The 27,020-nt window shown below is 37.0% G+C and overlaps 3 protein-coding genes across 11 annotated transcripts in view; 1 reads left to right on the plus strand and 2 right to left on the minus strand.

Moving 5' to 3' along the window:
* Positions 1-10,201, minus strand: part of LOC113106948 (paxillin-like) — a 31,731-nt gene extending 21,530 nt beyond the window's left edge. Inside the window, exon 1 of one of the 4 annotated variants that reach the window (XM_026269016.1) lies at positions 9,922-10,201. In XM_026269016.1, the coding sequence (XP_026124801.1) occupies positions 9,922-9,934 (13 nt within the window). In that variant the 5' untranslated portion in view covers positions 9,935-10,201. The remainder of the gene's footprint in view (positions 1-9,921) is intronic. The other 3 variants (XM_026269017.1, XM_026269019.1, XM_026269020.1) reach the window with 3 other exon arrangements.
* Positions 10,202-11,239: 1,038 nt separating this feature from the next.
* LOC113106950 (cytoplasmic tRNA 2-thiolation protein 1-like) lies at positions 11,240-22,124 on the minus strand. 5 transcript variants are annotated; one of them, XM_026269026.1, is made up of 3 exons: positions 21,987-22,124; positions 13,024-13,537; positions 11,240-12,172 (listed from the first exon to the last, which is right to left on the minus strand). In XM_026269026.1, the coding sequence occupies exons 2-3, from the start codon at positions 13,517-13,519 to the stop codon at positions 11,637-11,639; spliced, it is 1,032 nt and encodes a 343-aa protein (XP_026124811.1). In that variant the 5' UTR covers positions 13,520-13,537; positions 21,987-22,124; the 3' UTR covers positions 11,240-11,636. The 5 variants fall into 5 exon arrangements, with proteins under 5 accessions (XP_026124811.1, XP_026124809.1, XP_026124810.1 ...); XM_026269024.1 differs by lacking the exon at positions 21,987-22,124 and adding an exon at positions 16,432-16,901; XM_026269025.1 differs by lacking the exon at positions 21,987-22,124 and adding an exon at positions 14,395-14,986 and having other exon boundaries at positions 11,241-12,172.
* LOC113106951 (alpha-(1,3)-fucosyltransferase 9-like) lies at positions 21,217-26,981 on the plus strand. Of its 2 annotated transcripts, none has more exons than XM_026269028.1 (3): positions 21,217-21,292; positions 23,232-23,654; positions 23,803-26,981. In XM_026269028.1, the coding sequence occupies exon 3, from the start codon at positions 23,823-23,825 to the stop codon at positions 24,915-24,917; it is 1,095 nt and encodes a 364-aa protein (XP_026124813.1). In that variant the 5' UTR covers positions 21,217-21,292; positions 23,232-23,654; positions 23,803-23,822; the 3' UTR covers positions 24,918-26,981. The 2 variants fall into 2 exon arrangements, with proteins under 2 accessions (XP_026124813.1, XP_026124812.1); XM_026269027.1 differs by having other exon boundaries at positions 21,218-21,292; positions 23,816-26,981.
* Positions 26,982-27,020: the final 39 nt, after the last annotated feature.

A 27,020-nucleotide genomic window follows, 5' to 3' on the forward strand; every position in this document is an offset into this window, starting at 1 on the left:
AAATGCATGCATAAAAAGGTCAGTGTATCTGTTAAGTTTATGGTACCTTAAATATTTGTGCATGTTGTAAGGCCTATGCATGAAAAGTGCTTTTTAAAAAGTTTATTCTCCAAAAGTGCCCTGAGAAGAAAGTATCACGGTCCGTGTAAGCATTTTGCAGCATTTTAGTAATAACAAAAGACACAGAGGTGTAAGTGCAGAGACAGGATATCCTGTGCACTACAAGGCTATCCTGTTTTGGGAGTTGCCTGATTTATAAAAGCAAAAAAAAAAAAAAAAATCATTTCATTTTGTTAGCTCTCTAAAAGACTGTAAGCTGGCTGTAAATGTTCCACACTCGTCAGCGTGTGTCAGTATTGAGTCAGGATTTATGACGATCATCATGGATGGTCTGAGACCGTTCACTTCATTACTCACTGGTTACGGTTAGTTGATGTGATTCAGAAAAAAACAGCCAAACTTCAAAATAATCCATCTGAAATCTAAACATCTAAAATCAGCAACACATCATTTTTAAGACATTTTTTGGGTTACATACTGAACGTAAAATATTTTGGGTTAAACAACTCTGACATGCAGCAATATAAAAATGTTCATGTGTAACACAGTGTAAAAGAAAATAAATGCAAACAAACAATTAAAAATAAAATAACATACTGCCTTTCAAAAGTTCAGGTTTGGTCTTTTTTGTCTCTTCTGCTCACCAAGGCTGCATTGATTTGATCAAAAATACATTGAATACAGTAATACCGTGAATTATTACTACAAATTAAAATAACTTCTGGTCTGTAAATATATGTTCAAAAATAATTTCTTTCTGTGATGCACAGCCGTATTTTTCAGCAATCAATACTCCAGTCTTCAGATCTTCACAAATCCATCTAATATGCTGAACTGCTGCTCAAGAATCAGTGAACATTTATTTTTTTCAGGTTTCTTTTATGAATTTAAAGATCCAAAGAACAGAATTTATTTGAAACTATCCTTGCTGAATAAAACTACAGATTTTTTTTTTTTTTCAATTGTTAGAAACTATAGCAATTAAGGCTAACTGAAGTCACTTATTTCTTATTATTGTCGTGTCAAAATATATTTTATATGATAACATTAAATCCAACTCTATCTAATTCCTGCTCGGAATCTGAACAAAGAATTCCAGACATTCCATCAGAGAGCTGGCAAAGAAACACTATAGAAGAGAGAGAGAGAGAGAGAGAGAGAGAGAGAGAGAGAGAGAGAGAGAGAGAGAGAGAGAGCGAGAGAGTGGGAGAGAGAGAGAGGGGTAGAGAGAGAGAGAGAGAGAGAGAGAGAGAGCGAGAGAGAGAGAGACAGGCAGGGGGCGTGTGGGCTGAACTGTGAAACCGCGAGACAGGAATGTAGCGCTCGTAGCCTCACAATGGCTGGTGTTCATTTCACTGTAACGATCCCACCCTCCTATATTTAAAAATACCAGCTCTACAGTCCCACCACAAGATCAGCCCTGATGTCACTGTCAGACTGGATTAAACATGAAGGACTGCCAACCAAACTCCTCCCTTCGTACACTCTTGGACATATAGAGCATGTAAAAGCATCCTGTGTGCACAAGAAGCATAATCATATTTCTCAAGACGAATCATTTTGGCCTATCCTCTCTGAGGAAAAGGCAATCCTAGAATGCACTTTTACAAACTAAGCGGCAGGATGTCTGTCGGTCAAAGACAAAAGGGTTTAGGAAGCATTAAAACAATAAAAGTTCACTACAACTTTAAATTTTCCCCCATAAATTATAATTTCCTGAGCAAAAAATAACAATTATCATACATTTTTACCTTGCTTTTACCCAGTAAAATGTCATTCAGTGTAACTATACTCAAGTGCCAAAAAAACTTGAAAGGCTCATTTAGATCAAAACTTCGTTAGATGACATTAAAAGACATTATGGATTATGGATCACAGTGCAGCCCCCCAAAATAATCCATCGTCATTATAAGCTTTGCCACGGTCTTTCAAACCACTAGTCACATTTTGTGTAAAAACGGCAGATAAAAACATCACAATAACCCACAAGTAACCCACACCTCTCCAGTCCATCAGTTAATGTCTTGTGAAGTGAAAAGCTGCATGTTTGTAAGAAACAAAGATTTAAATGTTAAAGCATCTCTTCTGGCTAAAATATGAGTCCATGATCCATATTAATGTCTCCTCCAGTGATGTCTCTCAAATCAAAAATCCTCGTTATTATGGATTATGGACTCATGTTTTATCCAGAAGCAACTGTTTCAGGTTTACAATGTCTTAATAATGGATTTGGCTTCACAAGATGTTAACTGATGGACTGCTGTGGATTATTGTGATGTATTTATCAGCTGTTTGGAGTCTCATTCTGACGGCACCCATTCACCGCAGAGCATCCATTGCGGAGTACAGTATGTGATATAATGCTACATTTCTCTAAATCTGACGAGGAAACAAATCATCTAGTTCTTGGACGGTCTGAAGATGAGTACAATCTCATTTTTGGGTGCACTACTCCTTTGAGTCCAGGTCAGCGTGAGCGGTCAGAAGAGGCCAAACTCTGCCCGTTTATGATTGGAGACCAGAGGCCAAAGCTGGCGACCTCATCAAAGGAAACTCTACACCATCTAACCAAACTTACACTGATATTTATAACAGAGAGGCAAGAGGGGGTGTGCGAGGGGGCCAACAGGACGGGTCACAAAAGAAACAACAGGCAGGATATTATTTCAAGACAGCCGGGAGCACAAGAGACGAAACGAGAAGATGGCAGTCGAACGCAGGGGTAATGGACATCTGCGGAGGAGACGGGTGGGGTGGAGTCAAAAAAACATGAAAAGATGAGGATTGCTGGATATTTCAGAGACTCTCGGACCCCACCCCTGCAGAAAGTCGACACTCGGCACCCAAAATAAAAGCTCTTCCCAACAGGACTTCAAGCCAAGCAGGCCGGGGGTCCCGTGTCTATTCTGGACACCTACGTATAGACAGAAGTGAGAACATCCAACCGTCTCGTACACGCACACGTGCCTCAGATCTGATTGGATGGTTATTTAGATAAGTGCTGGCTGACTCTCTATCCGAGTTCATCGTGTTAAACCTGGAAAAGACCCACAGAAACCACAAATACTGGGGTGAGGAGGATCTACAGGCCCCTCATGATCCTTTCTGATTCGATTCAGGCAATCGCAATCCAATTTCAATTATTATTATTAATTAATAAGTTTACCAACTTTGAAAATAAAAGTGCATTTTTATTAAATTACTTGTATTACTATGGGTAATTTTTTTAATTATTACAAATCAATATTCTGATCCAACTAAAATGTATTAATTTTTATTTATCTCAGTTTACCAACTTTGAATCAATATTTTTTTGCGCATTTGTATTGATATTTTTTTATTTAATTATAAATCAATACTGTGATACAATTACAATTGATTTAAATTGTTATCTTATTAATTATTAAGGTTACCGACTAGAAATATCACATTTATTTGTGCACTTTTATAATTATAAAAAATACTTAATCTATGTTACAATCGACATTTTGCACATTTAGGGTAGTAAGACAAAATATGCTTCTATTCAAGAAACAGTCTATAAAAATTATTCTTTATATCTTGTGCAGTGTGTACCAAGTTATGTTTTGACGATTTTAGATATACAGCAAAAACAAGACAAAAAAAATACTTGATTTTTAGGAATATGATTTTTTTTTTAAACACTCAGTATGTAATAATTTCAAATATTTAACTATTTTTTAATTATTTGAAATAAGTTTTTATTTAAAACATAATAAAAATAATTTTAAACAAAAACCTTTTAAATTTAGCAATAGACTATAGTGATTACTTTTCTTAACATAAGGATATAAGAGTGAGAAAATGTGCTAAACGCAACAGACAGCGCTGCATTCTTTTTAAATAGCCAAAATTATTATAAAATTAACCAAACTGTTTTAACAAATAAACACACCCAGCCCTGTTTTGTGTAGGAATTGGTGATTATTGTGCCAGCTCAGCTTTCTGTGTGCAACACCACTGGTCATCGATGAACACATTTCTGTGCGTCTCAAACACACTTCTGATGTCTGTGATGAGTCCAGAGGAACATTTAGACAGGGAGTATCTCCCAAATCCACTCATGTGGGAAGAATTCTGCTGTAACTAGGAGTTCTGGAACATCCAAAGCCATCAGGAAAACAATCAGCGCTGTGTTTCAGGCCAGAGGGAGAGAGGGAGCGGGGCACTGGAAACCAGGTCAAAGGAAATACAGAAAGAAAAGGCCAACAGAGAAGGGGAAACGTTCAAGCGTGTTCATCCAAATCACCTCATAACAGCAGGCAAACACATGGCAAAGCCTCGCTTTGATCCTAATTGAGAACAGATAGACCAATACTCCAGAAATGACACAATAATGAGTCAAAAGACTCTCCGCTGATAAAAACCTGGCAACATTATTAAGTTATTCCTCAAGTATTCTGCATGCTGTACTTAATGGAACATATGATAAAAGCCCTTGTTTCAGATGTGTGTGTGTGTATGTGTGTGACACTTCTCAACTATCAGAGGGAAGAAGTCCCTAGAAATTATTTTGATTAGGACTGAAGTTAATTGAAGTGAGGAACTTGAAAATAGTTTTCAATATGACGCTGTTCAAATGTGACCCTGGAGCACAAAACCAGTCATAAGGGTCAATTTTTCTGAAATTGAGATTATAAACCACCTGAAAGCTGAATAAATAAGTTTTCATTGATGTGTGGTTTATTAGGATCAGACAGTATTTGTCTGAGATGCAACTATTTGAAAATCTGGAATCTGAGGATGCAAAAACATCTAAATACTGAGAAAATATTTTTTAAAGTTGTTCAAATTAAGTTCTTAGCAATGCATATTAATAATCAAAAATTCAGTTTTGATATATTTACAGTAGGACATTTACTAAATATCTTCAACAAACATAATCCTAATGTTTTTTGGCATAAAAGAAAAATGTATAATTTTGACCTATACAATGCATTGTTGTCTATTGCTACAAATATACCCCAGAGACTTCAGACTGCTCTCGTGCTCCAGGGACACATATACACAAAAAAACAAAAAAACAAATCCAAGTTAAGTCTGTTGTGCTTGTCAGTTTTATAACTACTACTAAATCAAAAATAAAATACACTAAAAAAAAAACAATACAAAACTAACATTTTCACTGCAAAATATTTGAGTACTTACAATAATAATAGTTGTATTTTACATTACAACTGTAAAATTACAATATTTATGTTTAAGGATGTCTTAATTTCAAACAAACCTTATAACACCAAACGTTTATTTTGGCGGGAAGCCCTTAAAAGGTTTGGACTGACACGAGGGTGAGTAAATAACAACAGAGATGATGTCGATTTGTTTTGATTGTACTCTGACTCATCTCAGAAGCTCTGAACTTCTTGAGTGGGTCTAAAACATGGTTCTGGAGCTCAACACAAAGCCACTTCCTTCTCCACTGTTTCCTGAGGAAGTGAGGCGGGACCCTGAAGACTGGGTCTGAGGGCAAAGAGTGATGTGTGGTGTGTGTGTGTGTGTTGGGAAATCTGAGCTTTCTATTCCTCCTTTTTCAAACATATTCCAGTGACAAGCAGTTTTTCGTGGCACAAAACGAAATCAGAGCCAGTCAGAATGATGTGTGGGCGAGTTCTGAAGAATCACAATGATTGTGAATCAAACTAAATACACAACTGTTCAAAAGGGTCGGTAAGATTTTATTCGTATACTGTAGGTAAGTGCTTTTATTCAGCAGGGATGCAATACATTTATAAAAATGGGAAAGTAAAGACATAATGCTACAAAAAGATTTATGATTTCTGCTGTTCTGCGATTTTTAAGTCTTCAAAAAATGCAGCACGGCTGTTTTCAACATTGATAATAATCAGAAATGTTTCTTGAGCAGTAAATCATCATATTTTCATGATTTCTGAAGATCATGTGACACTGAAGACTGGAGGAATGATGCTGAAAATACAGCTGTGCATCACAGGAATAAATTATACTTTACAATATATTCACAAAGAAAACTTTAACTTAAAATTGCAACAATATTTTAATATTTCAATATATTTTTATCAAATAAATGCAGCCTTGGTTAGCAGAAGAAACTTTCAAAAACATCAAATCTAATACCGACCCCTTTTGAAACTTTTTTCATAACAGACAGAAGCATGTTTTTTATGTTTTCCTTAAATGATAGAATAGGATTTATCACAAGAAATCTGTCCTGTCCATATTTGATTTACATTTAAATTTATCCAAAGCGACTTACAGTGCATTCAGGCTATACATTTTATTCATTATTTTGTTTTACCAGCATGTGTGATCCCTGGGAACTGAACCCACAACCTTTTGCGCTGCTAACACAATGCTCTACCACTGAGCCAAAGGAACCCGTTTATTACATTTGATAGCTAATATACATGATTACGAGATTTTGACGCCACAGAAATCAAACAGCTGATAAAATGTAGGGAGATGCATATGATGATCGGGGTCAGTTAGTGCAGAAATTCCTATATAACTGCATTAGACTGTTTTACATTTCTTTAATAAATCAGACGGCTGTTAAGTTGTAACTAGAAAACGCATCTGATCAAGCATTAGTGATTCAGCAGGCTGTGGTTGAGTGGGGCAAAGACAAATCAGCATTGTTCTGTGATTCCCCACAAACTACAACCTTGACGACTCGTGCATTGAGGCCCAGATGAGAAACAGCATTCGCTCGAACAACACGCTCATTGTGCACCTGTGTGTTATGACCACAACAGCCTCTTTAACAGTGTGTGTGTGTGTGTGTGAGCGTAAACCCAGTTCTGCATCTCTGGAGCACCACAGGGGAGAAAACAGAGCTTTATATGAATTCCACTCATGCTCTGGGGAGCCGTGCTGGGGTCGGACGTTAGGAATCACTTTAGATGGCTTTTTCATTTTTTAATATACTTACACGCAAATGTAATACGGAAAACACAGAATCGAGCCACAGTGATGGAACTTACAGTCTAACACAGCATGTCAGTGAATTTGGCAAAATTTAGATGAATACATTTAAATTAAGGCTGTACACGAAATCAAATCAGGAAATGGACTAGTGTCTGTGAATATTAAAGCAAGAAAAATACTATTTAAATATGAATCCTGTGAATGCATTCGAATTCTGAAACACTAGTGATGTTTTCAGAATCTGCTTGCTCATATGAGAACTTCATCTCTACAGCCGCTCTGAAGGTCACTTTAACAGGATTCTACCGTTTAACTTCAGAAAATTATCATTAGATACAAAGAGAAAAATCTACGGTCTTCACTATAACCTACTAAAATAACACTTTGGATAAACTTGTAGAAACTATAACAGAAATATTTTATTATTAAAAAGTAAAAAAATAACAACAACAATAGTAGTCCCATTTTTTTCAATGCTTTAATTTAATTGTAAATAAAAAATAAAATAAAATTAACTGTTGATGTTTTATTTGATTGCACTTTAAAACATTACCATTAAGCCATTTTAAAAGGCCATAAAGCCATTAAAATAGTCCTAATAAATTTGTATGAAACATATAAAACTTAGATTCTATAAAAAGATTAAAACCGATTACACTGACAAAATATTTCATGTGGCCTTAATTGTTGCTCAAATAGTAAAATTATTAAATTGTTAACATTTTATTAAATCTAATTAATGAGGCATCCTTTTTAATTATTATAACTAACCAGAATCAAAAAAAAAAAAAAATAGTTAAACTTACACATTTATTTGAATTGTATTATCATATATTTATTAATAAATGTGTGTGATAAATCGTAAATCAGAGAATCCAGAAAAACTAATTTCTGAAACAGTAAAACACATTTCATAAGGCCCTATTATTGTTAACATGAACAGATTATTACAATGTTAAAGTTTTTATAAAGACCTTTTGATTGGTTGAAAACTTAATAAAAAGCATTCAAATTGAATCCAGAACAATTAAAATGTAAACGAATGGATTTGTTTGGGCTCTACTTATGTGTCCAAATACACTTGAGCTCATCTGGCCTCATCAGGAGGCTAATTCTTAATCCCAAACACACATTCCACTGTGAGCAGCTGGCTGGAAAAACTCCTCTCATTTGCCCTTTGACCCTGGAGTGAGTCAGTTCCCTTCCCCACTCCGAACAGAGGCGCTGGACTTCCCCGTGTGATGCAAACTCATCACACCGACAGCTCTGGACAGAACGAGCTGACCTCTCTCTCCAGCCGACGGAAGCTGTTCGGTCAAAACAACACGCATCGAAACACAACCAGCAGATATTATTCCTTCTTCAGACACCAGATAATCAGCAAGGCATTACTGCAGAACAATCTAGTGATAATGACCAGCTAACTGTACATCATCCACTCATCACAGGACAACTTCCAAAATGAATATAGATTTACATTTACGCATTTAGCGAAGGCTTTTATCCAGGCGATTTACACTGCATTCAAGCTATGCAGTTCATAAGTTCACACGTTCCCTGGGAATCAAACCTATTACCTTGCTGTCTGAGCAAATGCTGATCCAAGATCAAATTATTTTATTATCTGACTCTGTAGAGACGGCAGAGAGACTGAAGGTTATGTAAGAAACACTGACCTGTTATACAGTGCTGTCCAGCACAATGGTCATTATTTAGAAATATCTGACCACCGAACGCTGCAATTTACCAATATAGAATAAGAGCCGTGTCATAAAAGTGCCAGCAAAAAAAAAAGCTTATCATAGATGGTTTATTAAAGAAACAGTTCACCTCAACATGACTCCAGTCTATTAATAAATGACTGAAAAAGCTGTCTGATTAGAAGAAAAAAATCAATGCTGTGGATTACTTGTGGATTATTGTGATGTTTTTATCAGCTGTTTGGACTCTCATTCTGACGGCACCCATTCATTGCAGAGCATCCATTGATGAGCAAGTGATACAATGCTACATTTCGCCAAATTTGATGAAGAAACATACTCATCAAAATCTTGGATGGCCTAAGGGGTAAATACGTTTTAAGTAAATTGTCATTTTTGGCTACAAGTTTATGCATCAAATCAGACTCTACAGTATTGTATTATGTGGTAATGTGGCTAATACTAATACAACAATCTATTTTGCTCGAGGTCACAGAGGGGTCACAGGGATGTTATGGGTGGAGTCTCGAGAGGACACACCCATGGAGTTCAGTGATTCATTATCTGACCAGCAGTTCACAAAATCAATAAATATAAAACTGTATCTCATCTCCCAGCTATTATCAATCAGTCACTCATATTCACATCATCCAATTAAGCAAAAATAGCTGTCAAATTTGCCATTTAAACTGTTGATACACCACATATCGTTGCGGTAGGCTCTTTATTTAATGTTCACATTTTTTCTTTGATCAAATGTGTGATTCTATTAGTTTTTTTTCTCTTGTCTTGGTACAACCTACTTTAACTGGCTCTGACTGAATGTATAAAGGAAAGAAATGCAAACTTAATAACAAACAATGTGCTACAGCAGCAAGATTCCGAACAAGCAGATCCACTTTAAAGAGATCAACAACATTTGTGGATTAAAGATGCTTCCCAAAGGGCAAAAACTACGTTCAGCCCAACACAGCCTATCAATCAGCCTCGGTTTGATCGATGATAGTCAAATAATGAACTGTAACAGCAACTCATGACGCGCTCAGCAGAATGGAACGTTAAGAGTTACATTGTATCTCTGTGACGTCGCGTTCAGTAGAACTGTTACTTTGTATCTCTGACCCTGTGCGTTAGTTAGCTCATTGGCTACTGTAGTTAGCCTCTCTCCCTCTTATTTTTTCCGCTATGTTTGGTGTGTCTCTCTGCAAACAACATGTGGGAATATGGGTGTCTTTACCTAGATCGTCCATGTTCACGCGCTTCCAGAAGTGCTCCGCTCCTGATCCGAGTCTGGAGAACAATGTGTAGAGCTCGTTATCAGAAGACAAGTCTCTGCTGAAGTTTTTCCTGCTCTTCTAGACGCAGGTCTGTGTGGCTGGACCGGACTGGACCCCCTAAACATCACAGAACAGAGGAACTCGTTCACTGCAGCGACCCTGGCGGCCGAAGAGAGAAACGGCCTTAAATAAAGAGTCGTGGCTCGATGGATAACGGCCCACTTGGGACTTTCTAGCCATACCATAAAATTTAGTCATATTTGTTTATGATAGTAATAACAGAATGCTTCAATCAAACTTTTATAAATAATAACTGTAGGTGTACTGTTTTTGATAAACTATATACTTTGAAAAAAGGGTTAAAGTTTGAAAATCTGTCAACATTTCAAATGTAACAACAGAATGACCTTCATCAACATAAGTCTTTTATGTTGTATGTTATTATCAATATGTCTTTGTGTCTCTACTTACAAGTCTTTCAAACTATCCTTGTCAATTTAAAATTCACTATTTGTTTGTTCCCTCGCAGACATGTAATTAAAAAGCAGATTAGATCTTATTCTTATAAATTAGGGTGCAACTAAATGTATTCAGTTTAATTCATTTATGAAAAAATATATATATTGACTGAATAAAGCTGGTTAGGTTAATATTTCACCCAAAAATAGTCTGTTTTAGAACAAACTGTAGAACTAAGTTTTTATTTATTTATTTCATTTTCATAAAGAAATAATTTCCCTTTGAAAAAAATAATTACGAAAAATGAATACAATAATGAATTTATTTTTTAATAAATGAGACATGAATTACAGTAATGATCCAAAAACAGGAAAACAGAATGGTGAAATGATGAGTAACTTTATTGTTATGAATATTGTTTAACCTGTTAATTGTCACCCCGTCCCGTATACGGGACACCTACGTTGACTATACTATATTACAATCAAATATAATCTAATCTTGACAAACTATATATCGTTGGAAAGGTCTAAGACTCCCAAATATATATTTTACCAATATTTTTTGTCAAAAATTATGTAGGAAAAGTAAAAGATGAATTTCTGACAAGAGTGCACCCTCAGAAATCTAAATTACGAAATGAGCTTTGACCTTTGTTTAAAAAAAAAGACTTCTTCGTTGCCTTTTTCTCTGTCACATTTTAGAAATCATCAGAAGTTATATATCACTTGAAAACATAAAATCTCAAAATTCATCCTTCAAAACCCATTTTAAAATCAGACATTGCATTACCATGTAAATGGTACATCAAAATCATGTTACAAAATGTTTTCTGTCATGAATTATAAAAATTGAGGTTTGTATCATGCACATTCATGTCTATCTTCAAAAACGTGAGTGACAGCAAATAGGTTAAATAAATAAAAAATCATAAAGATCATTTGTAAGTTTCTCCTATAATTTGGAAAAAGTATGTGTCCGTCTTTAAAACAAGATCTGTGGTTTTTAATGGCAGTTTTCAAAGTCCCTTTTTCAGCATACACATGAACAAAAAACGTGAGATTCAGTTTCCTGTGGTTGATAAAACAAATGCAAGACTTTGAATAAAATAAACAAAATCATCTCACATTAAGAACATTCATCCCAGAGAATCTTAAAAACACAGGGGACACATAACTGAAATGTCCAGTTTTTAAAATCTACTCCTGATTTTGTGTCAGAAGTCCACAGGCTTCAGTTTCTTCTCCTCCTGTTCGGTCAAAGGCTCCTGAGCCAGAATTTTGCCGTGCAGTCGGTGATGTTTCCCGATGCCCAGTTTGGGTAAACCTCGATTCAGGCCCTCCAGCAGAACACAGGACTTACACAGGGCCTGACTGGAGATGTAGCCGCAGCGCGAGCACGTTCCCTGCACCGGCATCTTCACCCCATCCTTCACGGAGAGCGTCTCGCCGGAGTGGATGACGTCTATGATGGAGCTGGGCCGGATGGACTCCAGGTCTTTGAGGAAGGCGCGAGCGTGTCCCCGGTAGGCGTTTGGCGAGTAGATGCACTCTGTGGAGAAGTAATCCAGCTTCTTGAAATAGGCGTAGAGGACGATCTCTTTCTCGTAGGCGTATTTGAGGGGCTTGCAGCGTGGGATGGCACCCTCTCCATCGCTGGCCGTGCTGATGGAGGTGCAGCGGCAGAGACGAGCGATGTCTCCACGCAGGACATTCATCAGCACCGTCTCTGCAACGTCGTCTGCATTGTGCCCTGATCAATAAACAAAACAAACATCATTCTACTGATCAGCCTTGAAAACACACATTTAAATCTATATTTTGAAAACCTTACAGAAAGAAAGAATGGGGGAAATAGATAGAAATGATGTAATTTTTTTATACTGCATTTTTCCATGTATTTGTTTATTTATACATTTATTTACTTTTGCTTTTCTGTATGCAAGATGGAAATGAGGGAACTGGTCATTTCTGCATCTTTGGTAGAAAAGTGTCTGATCTGGTTAGTTTCATTTATTTCTATATTTAATTTTAATTTCTGCAGGCTTGGTCCTCCATAAAAGAGAAGTGTTAACTCTACTGTCCTCTGCTTCGTGAGGATGATTTTTTGTTTCATTTCCAATTTGCCACTTTCATTTCTTTAGGAGTTCAGAGTATTTCAGAATAATTTAAGAGATGAAACAAGATAAAACCCATAAAATATAATAATAAATCCTTATAAATTAGTCTTAAGGTTTAGTAGGTGTATCCAAACTCAGTCATATTAAATATTGTGTTTGATTACAAAACAGTTCATTTATGCATTACCACAGGAAACACACATTTTATAGTCATACAGTATTGCCTAGAAAAAAGTCATTTAAATAATCATAAACAAAAGGCAAAACAATAACATGACCATTCATCAAAACAATTAGTTTTTTAAACCATCATAAGTAATGTTCTTTACATTATTTGCATAATTTGAAAGCGGATCTTCAAGGAATCTAAATATATCTCTATTTCCAAACATACATGCAAATGTATGAACAATGTTTCAAATCTCACACACACACACATGCTTGATCAAGCTGGAAAAGGCAGTGTAAGACACCGATCACTTGCCTGTGCAGATCTTGTCCACTTTCAGCATCATGGCTCCTCGGTCCAGCGCCTGCCTGCGAAACACACCGCAGAAAGTGCAGTTATTCTTCAGTCCCACCTGCTTCACGATGGTGTCCATGGTCCAGCCGTACAGCTCTTCATAAGACACGATCTTCAGCGGCAGCTCATACTGCTGCTGGTTCCTCTTCACCGTCTCCAGCGAATCATCTCTGTAACCCGTGATGCCCTCATCCACCGACAGCAGCAGAAGATTCAGGCCGTAATCGTAGCGTTCGTTCAGGACCTTCATCACATGAGCCAGGACAGTAGAGTCCTTTCCGCCCGAGGCACCGATGGCCACGGTCTCTCCACGGTTAAAGAGTCTGGCAGATACGATGGTTTGATGGATCTCCTCCTCGAATGCCCAGAAGAAGCAGTCCTTACACAGAGAGTGTCCGGTCTTGGGCCGTTTGAGTACGGCACGTCTCTGGACACAGTTACTGCACTGGACCGGCATGATGACGCACACAGGACACTGCACAGCATTTCAGAAAAATGTCAGATATCGAAACGCATCTTTAAATGGATCTAAATCTTTTGTGTCACAGACCCCCAAAATATTATCATGCTGCTGCAAATCATTCTTAAATCCTAATGTGGAAAGACACACACACGTCATTAATTTTTTCTACTCACTATAGTAATGATGTGGATTATTTATTTAAATCCACTTTCACCCTTTAATTATTTATGCATTTAGTTCACCTTAATTATTACTTAATTGTTACACAGGTTTTTCTCTATACTTTTATTTGAGTTTGAAATCTCATGCATTAACCCTTTCAATAACTTGGCATTATTTAAAGCAGGAATATTTCCATTTCATAACATATTTTTATTTATTTTTTTAGATTGAGGAAAAGTAATGGTTCTTACATAGTTATTTTGAATATTACTTTCGAATGCGTTCTCTGAAAGTAACATGTTAAAGAATAACAATCTATTAAAATATGCATGAAACTAAAGGCATTTTAATTTACAATGGGGTGGTAAATGTTTATTGATGTTAAACATCTTATGACAGAAATTAACATTTTTGGACAGAATTGTAAAAATGCATTTGTATGCACCTGGATCCTTGTGATTACAGGAAGAAATCAACTAAAAAAAATAAACTTGTGCTCACTTTTTTTTTATTTTTTATAATTTTTTATTGTTTGTTCGTTTATGGCTGGACAAACTAATAAATTCCCTGAAATAAATTCGACGTCTGAAAGGGTTTAAAGTTCACAGTATTTGAGAGATTCAGAGTATTTAAGTAACATTTTAGAGAGTAACACTTGAAAATCAGTATTTAAACTGTATGAAACTGATTTAACAAAAAATACAAACCTTTAAATTACGTATGTCCCACCACGTTTAATACATTTAAACGACTAAAACCGTAAGACGTGCTGAAAAAATAAAACCCTAAAGAAGAGTTATAAATCAAATAGCTGATGAGTTTAAAAACGAATTAAAAATAATACTGCATTCCTGGTTTATAACAGATTAGAACATCTCTGCTGTAGAATTGAAAACACGTTTCACGCACGTGACGTCACAGACGCTGCGCACGTCATGAACGTCGGTCTTCCTGTTCGACTCGGAGTTCGGGCGCCCTCTTTTGTCCCGGCGACCAAAGCGTTTACATGTGAATTTTCATGTCGAAAGAAAAATTATTGTTGTTTGATTGTTGTACATTAAATGCAATGTAAACTAAGTGTTTAATACATTTACGAGTGCATAAAATAGTGTTGTTAACAAGCTAGACAGACACGTTAGTATTGTGGTCTGTGTCTTTGCAATAGTTGTATTTCTTCCTGATTATGATCCAAAAGTGGTTTAAAAGGGATGTGAAGATGAAAAGATACAAACACAAGTGATAAAAAAATATAAAAGTTATTATTAAAAACATTTGTAGAGTAAAATAATTCACTATTTGAATCAAACTCCAAAACCTGAGGTAACATTAACTGAAGTACCACTCATAGAGATCATGAGCTTCTTTATATTCCCTGTTTCGTGCTACATAGTCACAAGCAGTGCAGATAGCCAGAATAAACTCTTGTGTCTGTAATATTAAATGAGGACTTGGAGTGAGATGTTTCCTCCAGTTAAAGTACTTGCGATATGCATCTTCATTCTTGTCCAGATGATGCAGATATTGGGCTAGTGACTTTGCGTCTGGGAAGTCATCGACATGAATGAAGGACTCGGCGGGAACAAAGTTCTCATAGTTTCTTCTCGGAGGACCCAACACCACAGGGACGGTCCCCGCAGCGAGCGGCCCGTTGATCTTCTCAGTGATGTAGTCCTTGTGGATGGAGTTTTCAAAGGCAAGGTAAAATTTACAGCTGGCCAGGGTTGGATAATAATCATTATAATTCAGGAACCTTGCATAGGCCTTTCCGAACAAAGTCACTTGTATGTATTTCCTGAATTCTCTATAAAAAACATTCCTTGTGTCAACACCAGTTGAGGGATCATTGTTACTCACAATCCAACAAACCAGTTTGTCCTTTTTGGGAATCACAAACTCCTCATTAGGTTTCTTCCTGGTCATCAAGCGCATCCGTACAGGAATATCAGCATCATGTCTGTAGCTGAGAGTGAGATTGAACAGGTTTTCCAGACCTGGTATCTTTTTGGTGTTGGTTGGTGATTCTAGATGCAACCAAAGCCACCTTTGGAACGGAGGACGAGGAGATGGAGGAAGGTTGGAGAGATCCCATTGGATGTTTCTATGATAAACGATGACATCATCTGCATCGTTGTAGAGAGCTCTATCATCCGTCAGATGACAATTATCAATATTATAAAACTTTTTACAGTCACTGAAATCAAACCTATAATTTTCAGGCCACACCCATAACAGAACTATAGGTTTCTCCTCTGCTTTTTCAGTCACAGAGTTGCTTTTGACAGAGTTGCTGCTTTTAGCAGAGTTGTTGCTATTTGTACATTTTTGTACTGAGTTTACTTTGGGTTTAGGAGGTGGCAGTGGACATTTTTGTAAAGGTTTGAGCATGGAAAACATGATGCTCATAGTGATGACACCTGCCAGTGTCACAACTACACCCAGACGACACAGCGACGAACCATTTGTGCTTGACTTCATCTGATCTTTAAAAAAAAATAAAAAAAAATAAAATCGATAAAAGGGAAGTGATCAGACTTTTTCACCAATGAGCACTAAAACACTTGATATTAAAAGGTATTTTTAATGAAATACAAGTTAGACTACCACTATGTTTGGTCGTTGAGAAACACTATAAAGCACAGTGGAACGCTAATCGTTGTTTTAGTTGCTACGTTTGACATCTGTCTCATTCAATTAGACAAGATTCACATGTCTAGAATGAATGTAGTATAAACTCAAGTCCTTACCGCTTTTAAGAGCTCTGGATAAAAAAAAAAAAAGTTCTTTGTCGAATATGGTGGCAACGAGTTCAGCTCCAGAGGTTTAGGCAACATATGAGTCTGCTAAGAAGACGGAAGTTTCTGAATAGAAAGTATCGTATCGGAAATAGCATACTCTGAGAAAAAAAAACGCATGAAGGCCAGCGCTTGCAATCCCCTGATAGAGCTGTGACACAGCGGTGTGGACGAGCTGCTCGATTCCAGTTCGTGCTTCTTCCGATCTTATCCGAACTCTATTTAAATCAGCGAAAAACGCAAAGATTAGATCATTCTGAGACTTCTGTGCACACGAACCTCGAGCCCGCTAATCTACATCGACAATGAATGGCTGCAGGCAGACGTGATAAAGCATGTATGTACATGCTGACAAAAAAGCATGTACATACATAACCCTAAACTAGATTTATCAAAGTGGCTACCAGCATCATCAGAGCACAAATGTTCAGTTTCAGTTCAACAGACCGGTTTAGATGTTAAAAATTGACTAAACTGAAACTAAAGTCCGACTAAGACTTCAGGCACGATGCTCTTGTAGTCATTTTCCTGGTCTTGTTTTCTTGTCTAGGTCTTGTTGATGGGCTGAAGAGTTTAATTAATATAGCCTATTAATATAGACATTAAAGCATACAGTAGTACGGAGGTCCTAAGAGACCATGGATTATTTCTTTCTTTCTTTTCTTTCTTAATAATCAAGTGATCTCTACATAAATTGTGTTCTCGTGATCTTGACATAACCAAAGCTGTTTTCTAAGTTCAATTCAATTCAGTTCAATTCATGTTTAGCTGAATAGCGCTTTTTACGATACAAAGTAACTTTACAGAAAATTCAGTTTCTACAATATTTATTAGTAGTTTATAAGTGGTGATCAGTTTATGTTCAAATTGCAGTAATTTTAAGGGAAAAAATGTATACAAGACATAGTCAACAAGACGATGAACACTATTAAAAGCAATTATAATGTGATTGCATAGTAAGTATCAATATTTGTCATTTCTTTATGTTGTTTCAGGGTTAGCATCATCTGAGGGGTTGGCATCATCTCTTCTCAGGTGTTCTGGATTCAGTTGCAAAACAGAGAAACAAATAGAGACATCCTTAGTGTAGCTGCTGTTCCAACCAGGTATAATTAATTAGTTTAACCCAAGCTAAAGAATTATAATGCACATTTGATCAGATACAACTGCAGTTGCAAATTATGAGATGCATTATTCGAATGATTGGCGAAAGAGATGTGTTTTTAATCTAGATTTAAACAGATACACAACTGAGCCAACAGGTGGCACTTTAGACCTGAATATAACCAGAGACTACCCAGGACATGTTAGTTTTGAAAGGGGACGCTCAATATGGCCCCTCACTTGCCCTCAATCGCAGGAAGCCCCGCCTTCTGAATGAAATGATGCCTTTAAGTCTGCGCATGCGCACTGGCTGATCTAGCCTTGTATAACACTATTTGAGCTAAAGTAATAACACTTATGACACAGTTGACAGCTTTCTTTGGTGATTTTAAATATGACATTTTATCGTAAGCTTAGTGAACAGTTTTGGGGATTTTGATGTTTCCCAATTCAAAGAGATAGGAGTTGCACGTGCATGTTCGAGAGGCGTTTCAAAGAAGGCCACAGGTTGACATGACTCGTTTTAAAAGGACTTTGATATAACTGATGGGGTGTTGTATGCACTTTACTGTACGTGTTTGGGACAGAATATGGACCTTCTTCGTGATCGCTATAATTTGTGCATAATTTGTCACAGTTTCACCACTGCGTAGCGTTTCGTGTGACAAAACCAACTGCTGATTAAAACCATTGTTGACTTCACTCTGTTTGCACATATATATTTATTTATGCATCTTTTAAGTAGGCCTACATGATTATTAGTTAATAAGCGGAGATGTTGTGTATAGGACACACTTTAATAACGTATTTGTAATGTGCATCTTTTCCTTAGTTTTATTGTTAATCATTAAATGTTGGCTATATTTCTAAGTCAAGTTTGCTTTATTGTCAATTCTTCCACATTTACAGTACATACATACAGAGAATTTAAACTGCGTTACTCTCAGACCCATGGTGCATACAGATAACACTTGACTGTAGAGCCTAAAAAATTTAGATCAAATATAAAATACAACTATACAAATAAGGAAATGACAAAACATAATACAAATAAAGTTAAATAAAGCAGCGCAAGGCACATGGCAAAAAAAAATATATTGTAGTGCAAAAAAAGAAGCTTTTTTAGTCTGATTAAAGGGTTCAAAGAGCAGTTCTTTTGTTTAAACTGACTGAAGAGGTAGCTGAATGAGATAGTGAGCAGACCAATGCTGCACAAAGTGACTGGTGCACTGTACAGCAGTTGCGATGACATCATCGGTTGAGTGGTTGGAACGATATGCAAACTGGAATGGGTCCAGGGAGGGGGGGCAGACTTGATATGGTGCATGACTAGCCGTTCAAAGCACAGTGGACAATGTCCTGGAGAAAGCACTCGTGCACTAGGTGTACAGCACAGAGCTCCAGTTTATGTGGCACAACTTCTCAATTTCTGATCATCAGTTTTTATGAGCGCCCTTCTGACAGACGCTCGCATATTGATTCCTAAAAGAGAGACGTTCTGGCACCAGCATGCTTTTTTGCATATTCACAGTTAGCCCTAAAAGCTCTGAAGATGAGCGTGGACTGAGCTTTTCGTTCTGCAGTGCACTCTCTGATTGGGCTAAGTATAGCAAACCATTGAGACAGTTCAGGATACGCATTCCGCTCTGCTTCAGAGGAGAGAGAGTGGCATCCATGCATTTCGTAAACGCACGAGGGGCCAGAGATAAACTGAAGAGTAGGACCGTAAATTAGTACGCTATCCCCTCAAATGCAAATCTTATGAAATGCCTGTGGCGTTCGTTAAATCCACAGAGATAAGCCAATCTTTTGGTCCAATTTGTGAGAGAATTTGACTCAGCATAATTATTTTGAATGAGCTCTTTGACAGAAGAGTGGAGTCTGCCGTCTTTCTTTGGTACCAGAAAATAGCGACCGTAGAAGCTGCTCCAGTGGTCTGTTAGGAGCACTGTCTCTACAGCACGCTTGCGAGGAGGTTGTGTATTTCCTGTCGCAGTGGAGATTAAAACACCATTCGTGCTGAAGAGCAGCAGAAGAGGCGTGTGATGATTCAGATCAGTGGCACGTTGAAGTTCTTTGAACACTTCAGGGTCCAGCCCGTCCTCATGCAGAGACTTGAACAGCTTGGCCTAATACAGCTAGAGAATTGCCATCATGTGCAGTGCTGAAGCTGCTTGGTCCAGAAGTTTGCAGTGGCGCGACAAGGTTTAGAGGGGAGAGACGTGTCGTTTCTCACTTTACAGTTTGCTGCGGCTGAAGGACAGAGATATGCAGCGACAGCTTCTTCCACAGGATGGGAGTTTAACATACCCCACTTGGTAAGTGCCTTTTCAGGTTGTGCACTCAATTGGAGAGCGGACCGTTCCACGACTTCGCCATCTCATTATGCACCCCAGGAAAAGGGGGGAATAGTCTTGTTGAAAGGCTTCTTACTTCTCGTAGAAGGTTGGCTGAAGAAAAAGATTCTGAATAGATGACGTACAAACGCTGCATTATATAGAGTGGGAGCCTTTCATATTTTCTGCACTTGAATGCTATTGGCCAGTTTCACTGGTGTGGTTCAATAAGGCTTCAGTAGTATTTGGAGAAAAGGGTAATTCCCGTAACAATGTAGAGTGACTGAATGGAAAGGGAATGATTTTCCACAAGAACCACAAGAAAATATTAATTCATGATAACGAGAAAATAACTTAACATTATCTCTAGATCTTGAGAAAATTATGTTGTGATGATGAAAAAAAAACAACAACTCTGGTTATGTCGATTTTCATCCTCAGGGTTTAAAAGCTACGAGGCAGAGCAACAACTTACTGCGTAATGGAGCCTAGAAAATGTCCTTAAAATTCAAGATATCACATAGTTAAGAAATATCACATGAGAAGTAGTGTAATAACACACTAGTGCAAATGTGATACTCATCTTATACAACAGTTCGTTAAGAATTTTATATTGTGTTATTTTAGACATTATTTTGTCTGTTTTGCTCAATTTTGCTAACCAGAAGATAAACAAAAGAGAGCTGTTCATCAATGAACCATTCATAAAGAACCATTTACTTCACTCCTGAATAAATAAGCCATTTGAACGAATCTAATGAATGTTTAAATGACTCGATGACTAAATCATTAAGACATTTACCACCACCTACTTGCAGTTTTAGTTTATTATTTAGGGTATTATTTCATTAAATAATTTATTTCATATTTTCATAGTTATAATAATAAAATTAAGAAAATAAATTATTAAAGTTATAGTTCACCCAACCAAAAATTATAATTCTGTCATCATTTACTCACATGGTCCAAAAGAGTAGGCTATACAGTATGTAATACATTTTATCAAACAAAATATTTTTGTAATGCCTGTTTGATGCTTTACATCACAATGACTTTAAATTATCTTTTGGGAGTAATTTCTCCACATATGATCTGCGATTCGATTAATTAATCACCACATCATGTAATTAATAAGATACAATGTAATCGCTTACCAGCCCTATGCGCAGCATTTAATTTTAGGCGTTTTTACAGTGTTGCGCATTTTAACCAATCACACGCAATTCTGTTGAGCTTAGGAATGCTTTGGCCAATCAGAGGCGTTCAGATGAGTCATCGCTGAAACTCATCAGTTTTGAGTGCGCGCGCGTTCTCTGACTGTATTCCGCAAGTTCTCTCATCATAAACAACAAAAGCGAAGATGCACGTACAATGTACGTAAGTAAGAGATTAATTTCACAGTGTATAGCCTACAGCCTCAGTGACTATAACGATAGTTTTTTTTAGAGAGTGCTTAAACTCGCAATAGATAAAAGTTATTGATAATGTCACTTTCTATATATGATGTATTCGCTGTTCGAATAATTTTGGAAAGGAAACGTTATACAGCCTTATTATTAATTTCTAAAGTTTTTATTAAATTTGAATAATGTTAAATACAAATTAAGCCTCATTGAACATACTTTATTAGCCTACATGACACCTATGTCTTGTTGTTGGCTAAAAAGACGGGTTTATGATGTTTAATACATTTGGCTGCTTTAAGCCTCACCCTGGAGTTGGTTCACCCTCCGCCTATGTCTGTGGCACAACCTGAAGCTGTGTGTGCTGTCTGTCTCCCCTCTTTCTCCCTCCTCCACTCCGTATCACGACCACTTTTTTAAAGCATTTTTTTAAACTGTGGTGAGAACTAAACAGTGCTGAAACAGGGGTTTCATGACCCTTTAAGCAGTCAGACAAATGATAGTCTGCAGACATACAATACACAACGAGTAACGCAGGCAAGCAGGTAAAAGCAGGAAATATAACAGTTGCCTACATGAGTCAGATGAGAACACATGTGACCACACATGCAAAAGTGACCTCTGTAACAGCATACAACATCAATAAAGCAGTATAATGTTTTACCTTAAAATGTGTTATTTCAGGTCAGACATGTCTTTCTGTGTTCACTTGCACAAACCAGAGATTAATTAATTGACTCAATCGCTCACTTACTTTACTTATGTAATAATTTTAAATGAAAATTAGTTTGTAGGTAATCCTGGAGGAGGGCCACTGTCCTTCAGTATTTCGCTCCAACACTGAAGCTTTTTAGTGATCTTGAAGGCATTGATAAACTTGTTCAGGTGTGTTTGATTAGGGTTGGAGCCCGGGATGGACTGGGAGTGAAAAACAGCCCTGGATTTTCTCCCAAATAGCAAATATTTGCTACTATTTCACAATATTATAGCAATTCTGTCGCATTTATAGCAAATAACGTTACAAAACCCATGGTGACCCTACCGACAAAAAAACAATATAAACCATCACAGGAATTCTTATGATTTCCACTACAAATACCACTACAAACCATCAACTTTTAACCATTAAAACCATTAAATAATGGTATCATGTAGTGTGTGTTTTTGGGACATATTACATTAGGATTTAATGGTTTTAACAAAAGCCACCAACATAAGGTGACCAATTAAACGTAGGGACCAACACGCACCATTACAGTTCCCATTAAAACCAATATAATTTCATTATAACAAGTAAAACCCTTACAAATTACCAGATGGTTTCTATTATTTATTTATTTTTCAATAGGGGATTGAAATAAATGTATTATTGTATAACTAAAATACCTGAAATCTCTATCTATCTATCTATCTATCTATCTATCTATCTATCTATCTATCTATCTATCTATCTATCTATCTATCTATCTATCTATCTATCTATCTATCTATCTATCTATCTATCTATCTATCTCTTTACTTGCGTTTTAGGAGGGCATGGGTGAGTCTTAACTTTAAGAGTATCTCTTTGGGTTTGAGACTTTAGTCTTTGCAACTTCACAGATCTTCTTTATGCACCAAGAGCTTGTAACACTCCAAAGAGAAATGAAAATCCCTTTAACAGAGAAACGCAGAGCATGCATGATTAATAATATGTGGCTTAATATTTACAGATACTATTACACAGATACTATTCAAATCACTATTATATTGTGATTTGATTTAAATTTAATGACCTGCTTTTTATTAATTCAACCAAAATTGGACAAAAAAACTATGACAGGATTCTATGATTTGCGTTTTCTGCTTGCGGAAATCAAAGGACTGTACTGTTTTTTTTTTTGAATATATATTTATTTGTCTGTTGCAGACCACAACCATGAGTGTTGTTTACCCGTCAAAGGACATAAGATGATACTGCTCTGCATCAGTATTAATGCTCATCTGTAATATGTGCACAATCTCAGAACTGGTTAATGCACTTCCCGAAGCTGGCTCCACCTCTACATACTGTATGCATGAAACAATGTTCCTGTTGAATTTGATCCCTTTCTTTGTTTGGTGTTTTAACCGGCACACACGGATCAACTCCACCACCTGCTTAGCCCCTCAGCTACAGGTGATGTCATAGTGATATCATATACTGAATTGTGATTGGTTCGTGTCGTATCGCTTCCCAAGCGTTGGCACTACCTCCAGGTGTCACAAACCTGAAGACAACCCTTTTTTTTCTTTTGACTGAAACTGTAGGACACCAAATTACAGATTATTTCTCTCTCTCTCTTTTAATCAGGTGAGGAACTGAATTAAGTTATATATTTTATTACAAGATAATGATTAACTTTTACTTGTGTAGCTTTTGCTTCTCACAAACCTGATCCTAGTCTTATTGAAGAATGTCTTTAAATTCTTGTGTGTAAAAGTGAATAAACCGTCTTCAGTTATTCTCTCTAGGTCACGAATGGCAAACTCAAATGGACAATCGCTGTTGCGTCTGGGTGTAATAGTGACCCTGGCAGGAGTCATCTCTCTGGGGGTTGTGTTTTTCTGGTTCCCACCTTCAAAAAATTGTCCACCTCCAGTTTTCAGACCAGACCAGAATTTACAAATCAACTCTGTGACTGAAAAAGCAGAGGAGAAACCTATAGTTCTGTTATGGGTGTGGCCTGAAAATTATAGGTTTGATTTCAGTGACTGTAAAAAGTTTTACAATATTGATAATTGTCATCTGACGGATGATAGAGCTCTCTACAACGACGCAGATGATGTCATCGTTTATCATAGAAACATCCAATGGGATCTCTCCAACCTCCCTCCATCTCCTCGTCCTCCGTTCCAAAGGTGGCTTTGGTTGCATCTAGAATCACCAACCAACACCAAAAAGATACCAGGTCTGGAAAACCTGTTCAATCTCACTCTCAGCTACAGACATGATGCTGATATTCCTGTACGGATGCGCTTGATGACCAGAAAGAAACCTAATGAGGAGTTTGTGATTCCCAAAAAGGACAAACTGGTTTGTTGGATTGTGAGTAACAATGATCCCTCAACTGGTGTTGACACAAGGAATGTTTTTTATAGAGAATTCAGCAAATACATACAAGTGACTTTGTTCGGAAAGGCCTATGCAAGGTTCCTGGATTATAATGATTACTATCCAACCCTGGCCAGCTGTAAATTTTACCTTGCCTTTGAAAACTCCGTCCACAAAGACTACATCACTGAGAAGATCAACGGGCCGCTCGCTGCGGGGACCGTCCCTGTGGTGTTGGGTCCCCCGAGAAGAAACTATGAGAACTTTGTTCCTGCCGAGTCCTTCATTCATGTCAATGACTTCCCAGACGCAAAGTCACTAGCCGAATATCTGCATCATCTGGACAAGAATGAAGATGCATATCGCAAGTACTTTAACTGGAGGAAACATCTCACTCCAAGTCCTCATTTAATATTACAGACACAAGAGTTTATTCTGGCTATCTGCACTGCTTGTGACTATGTAGCACGAAACAGGGAATATAAAGAAGCTCATGATCTCTATGATTGGTACTTCAGTTAATGTTACCTCAGGTTTTCTTACATTATCAGTTACTGACTACAATGTTTATGAAATAGATTGTATTTTATATGATATGTTACTTTTGATATGAGATTTTTATTGGAAGTTTTTTAATAAATCATTGCTTATGGATGACCTAGCAATTAAGTGAAGATGCTTGTACTTTAGTTTTATTTTATGTTTAAGCTATAAAATGGCTCTTTTTGTAATTGCTTGTGTTTTTTTATTCGTTTGTAGAGTCTTCCTGATAAACTGAAACGGTGAAGAAATACATGTAAATATTTATGCGCTGCTTTTTTATGTTAATGAACAAACTCATTTTGTCAGCACCAGCTAATAATAAAGTGTTAGATTTGGTTTTAACCATATCTCCACCCTCTAGACCAGTAGTTTACAAACCAGTCCTGCAAGCACCCATAGCACTTCACATTTTGCATGTCTCCCTGACACACCTATTGTAGATCTAGGTCTACTAATGAGCTGATGAGTTAAAGCAGGCGTGATAGATGAGGGGTGCTGGGGGTTCTCACAGGATCAGTTTGAAAACCACATGCTGGCTTGGCTCTCTCGTTGGTCTGATTGCTTCTATTGTTCTCATTTGTAAGTCGCTTGGATGAGAGTGTCTGCTAAATGATTAGATGTAAATGTAGAGCTTTTTTAACTTTGATAATAATCAGAAATGTTTATTGTGCAGCAAACCAGCATAATAGAATGATCCCTGAAGGATCATGAGACACTGGAGAACTTGAGACCTGACACCCAATATTACACATCACTTTATCACTTTTAGTATATAACCGCCAAATACTTTTAAATCTGTGAATCTCCACCGAAGTGCTACAAAATCAAACTCAGAAGGGAATGTGGCATTCACCTCCTCACTTCCTGGTATCTTAATGGTCTATTTTATCAACAAATGTCTTGAGTTAGGAGTCGTTCCTGAGTATCTGAAACATCTCTTGGTTCAACCCATACTTAAGAGCTGCTTTTGACACAGTAGATCATAATGTTCTACTATCCAGTTTAGAACAGAGGTTCAGCCTGGTTTCGGTCTTACCTGACAATCAGGAGTTTTTCTGTCAATTTTGGTAAATTTCAATCATCTTCTGTACCACTGACCTGTGGGATTCCCCAGGGCTCCATATTAGCTCCTATGTTATTTTCTCTATACATGCTCCCTCTTGCTACTATCTTTGAAAAGTATGGCCTAAATAATCATTGTTATGCAGACGACACACAGATATATTTTCTTCTTAAACATAAAAATGGCGTAGAACAGACGGCTGCTTGCTTTTTGGATGTCAAATCATGGATGTCTCCGAATTTTTCAAGTTTGAATGAGAGTAAAACTCAATGAGTTTAATATGTTTACCCCCTCTGATATACATGGTACAGGAGATGTAAATATTGGTGTTCTGGCACTTTATGGTAAGCCATGTGTGAAAAACCTGGGCATGGTGTTGGATAGTGCCCTAAAACTTGATAGACCGGTCAATCAAGTTGTGAAGTCCAGCTTTTATCAGCTGCGAACCCTGGTAAAAATGAAGTCCTTTCATTTACAAATTTTGAAAGAATAATAAATGGTGTTAGTACCACAAGGCAATTGCAATATCATAATTTTCCATAAATTGCTGCTGCTAGATTCTTACAGGAGTTTGCAAACGGAAACATATAACTCCTGTCCTCCAGTCACTCCATTGGCTACCTGTGCAGTATAGGATACATTTTAAAGTACTGTTATTAGTTTTAAAGTCGTTAAATGGGTTAGCACCATCCTACCTTTCTGATTCATTGTTGATCCAATAAGAGCTCTTAGGTCTGTCAACTTGAGGCTCTTAGTGGCTCCTAGATCAAGCCTCAAGACTAGAGATTGAGCCTTTTCCATAGACTCTGGAACAGTTTGCTGACTGATATTGTTGATACTGATGAGTTAAAACCGTTTTTATTTGATCTGTCTGATACTATATGACGGGTAATGATGTTGTCCTGGTCTGATGTTGTGTTTATTTATCTGTGATTTTGTTGTCTTCACTTTGTACAGCACTTTGGTCAACGGTAGTTGTGTTTAATTGTGCTTTATAAATAAATTGAAATCTGTAAAAA

The sequence above is a fragment of the Carassius auratus genome, chromosome 8, assembly GCF_003368295.1.
Source record: "Carassius auratus strain Wakin chromosome 8, ASM336829v1, whole genome shotgun sequence".
In the NCBI taxonomy this organism is placed as follows: Eukaryota; Metazoa; Chordata; class Actinopteri; order Cypriniformes; family Cyprinidae; genus Carassius; species Carassius auratus.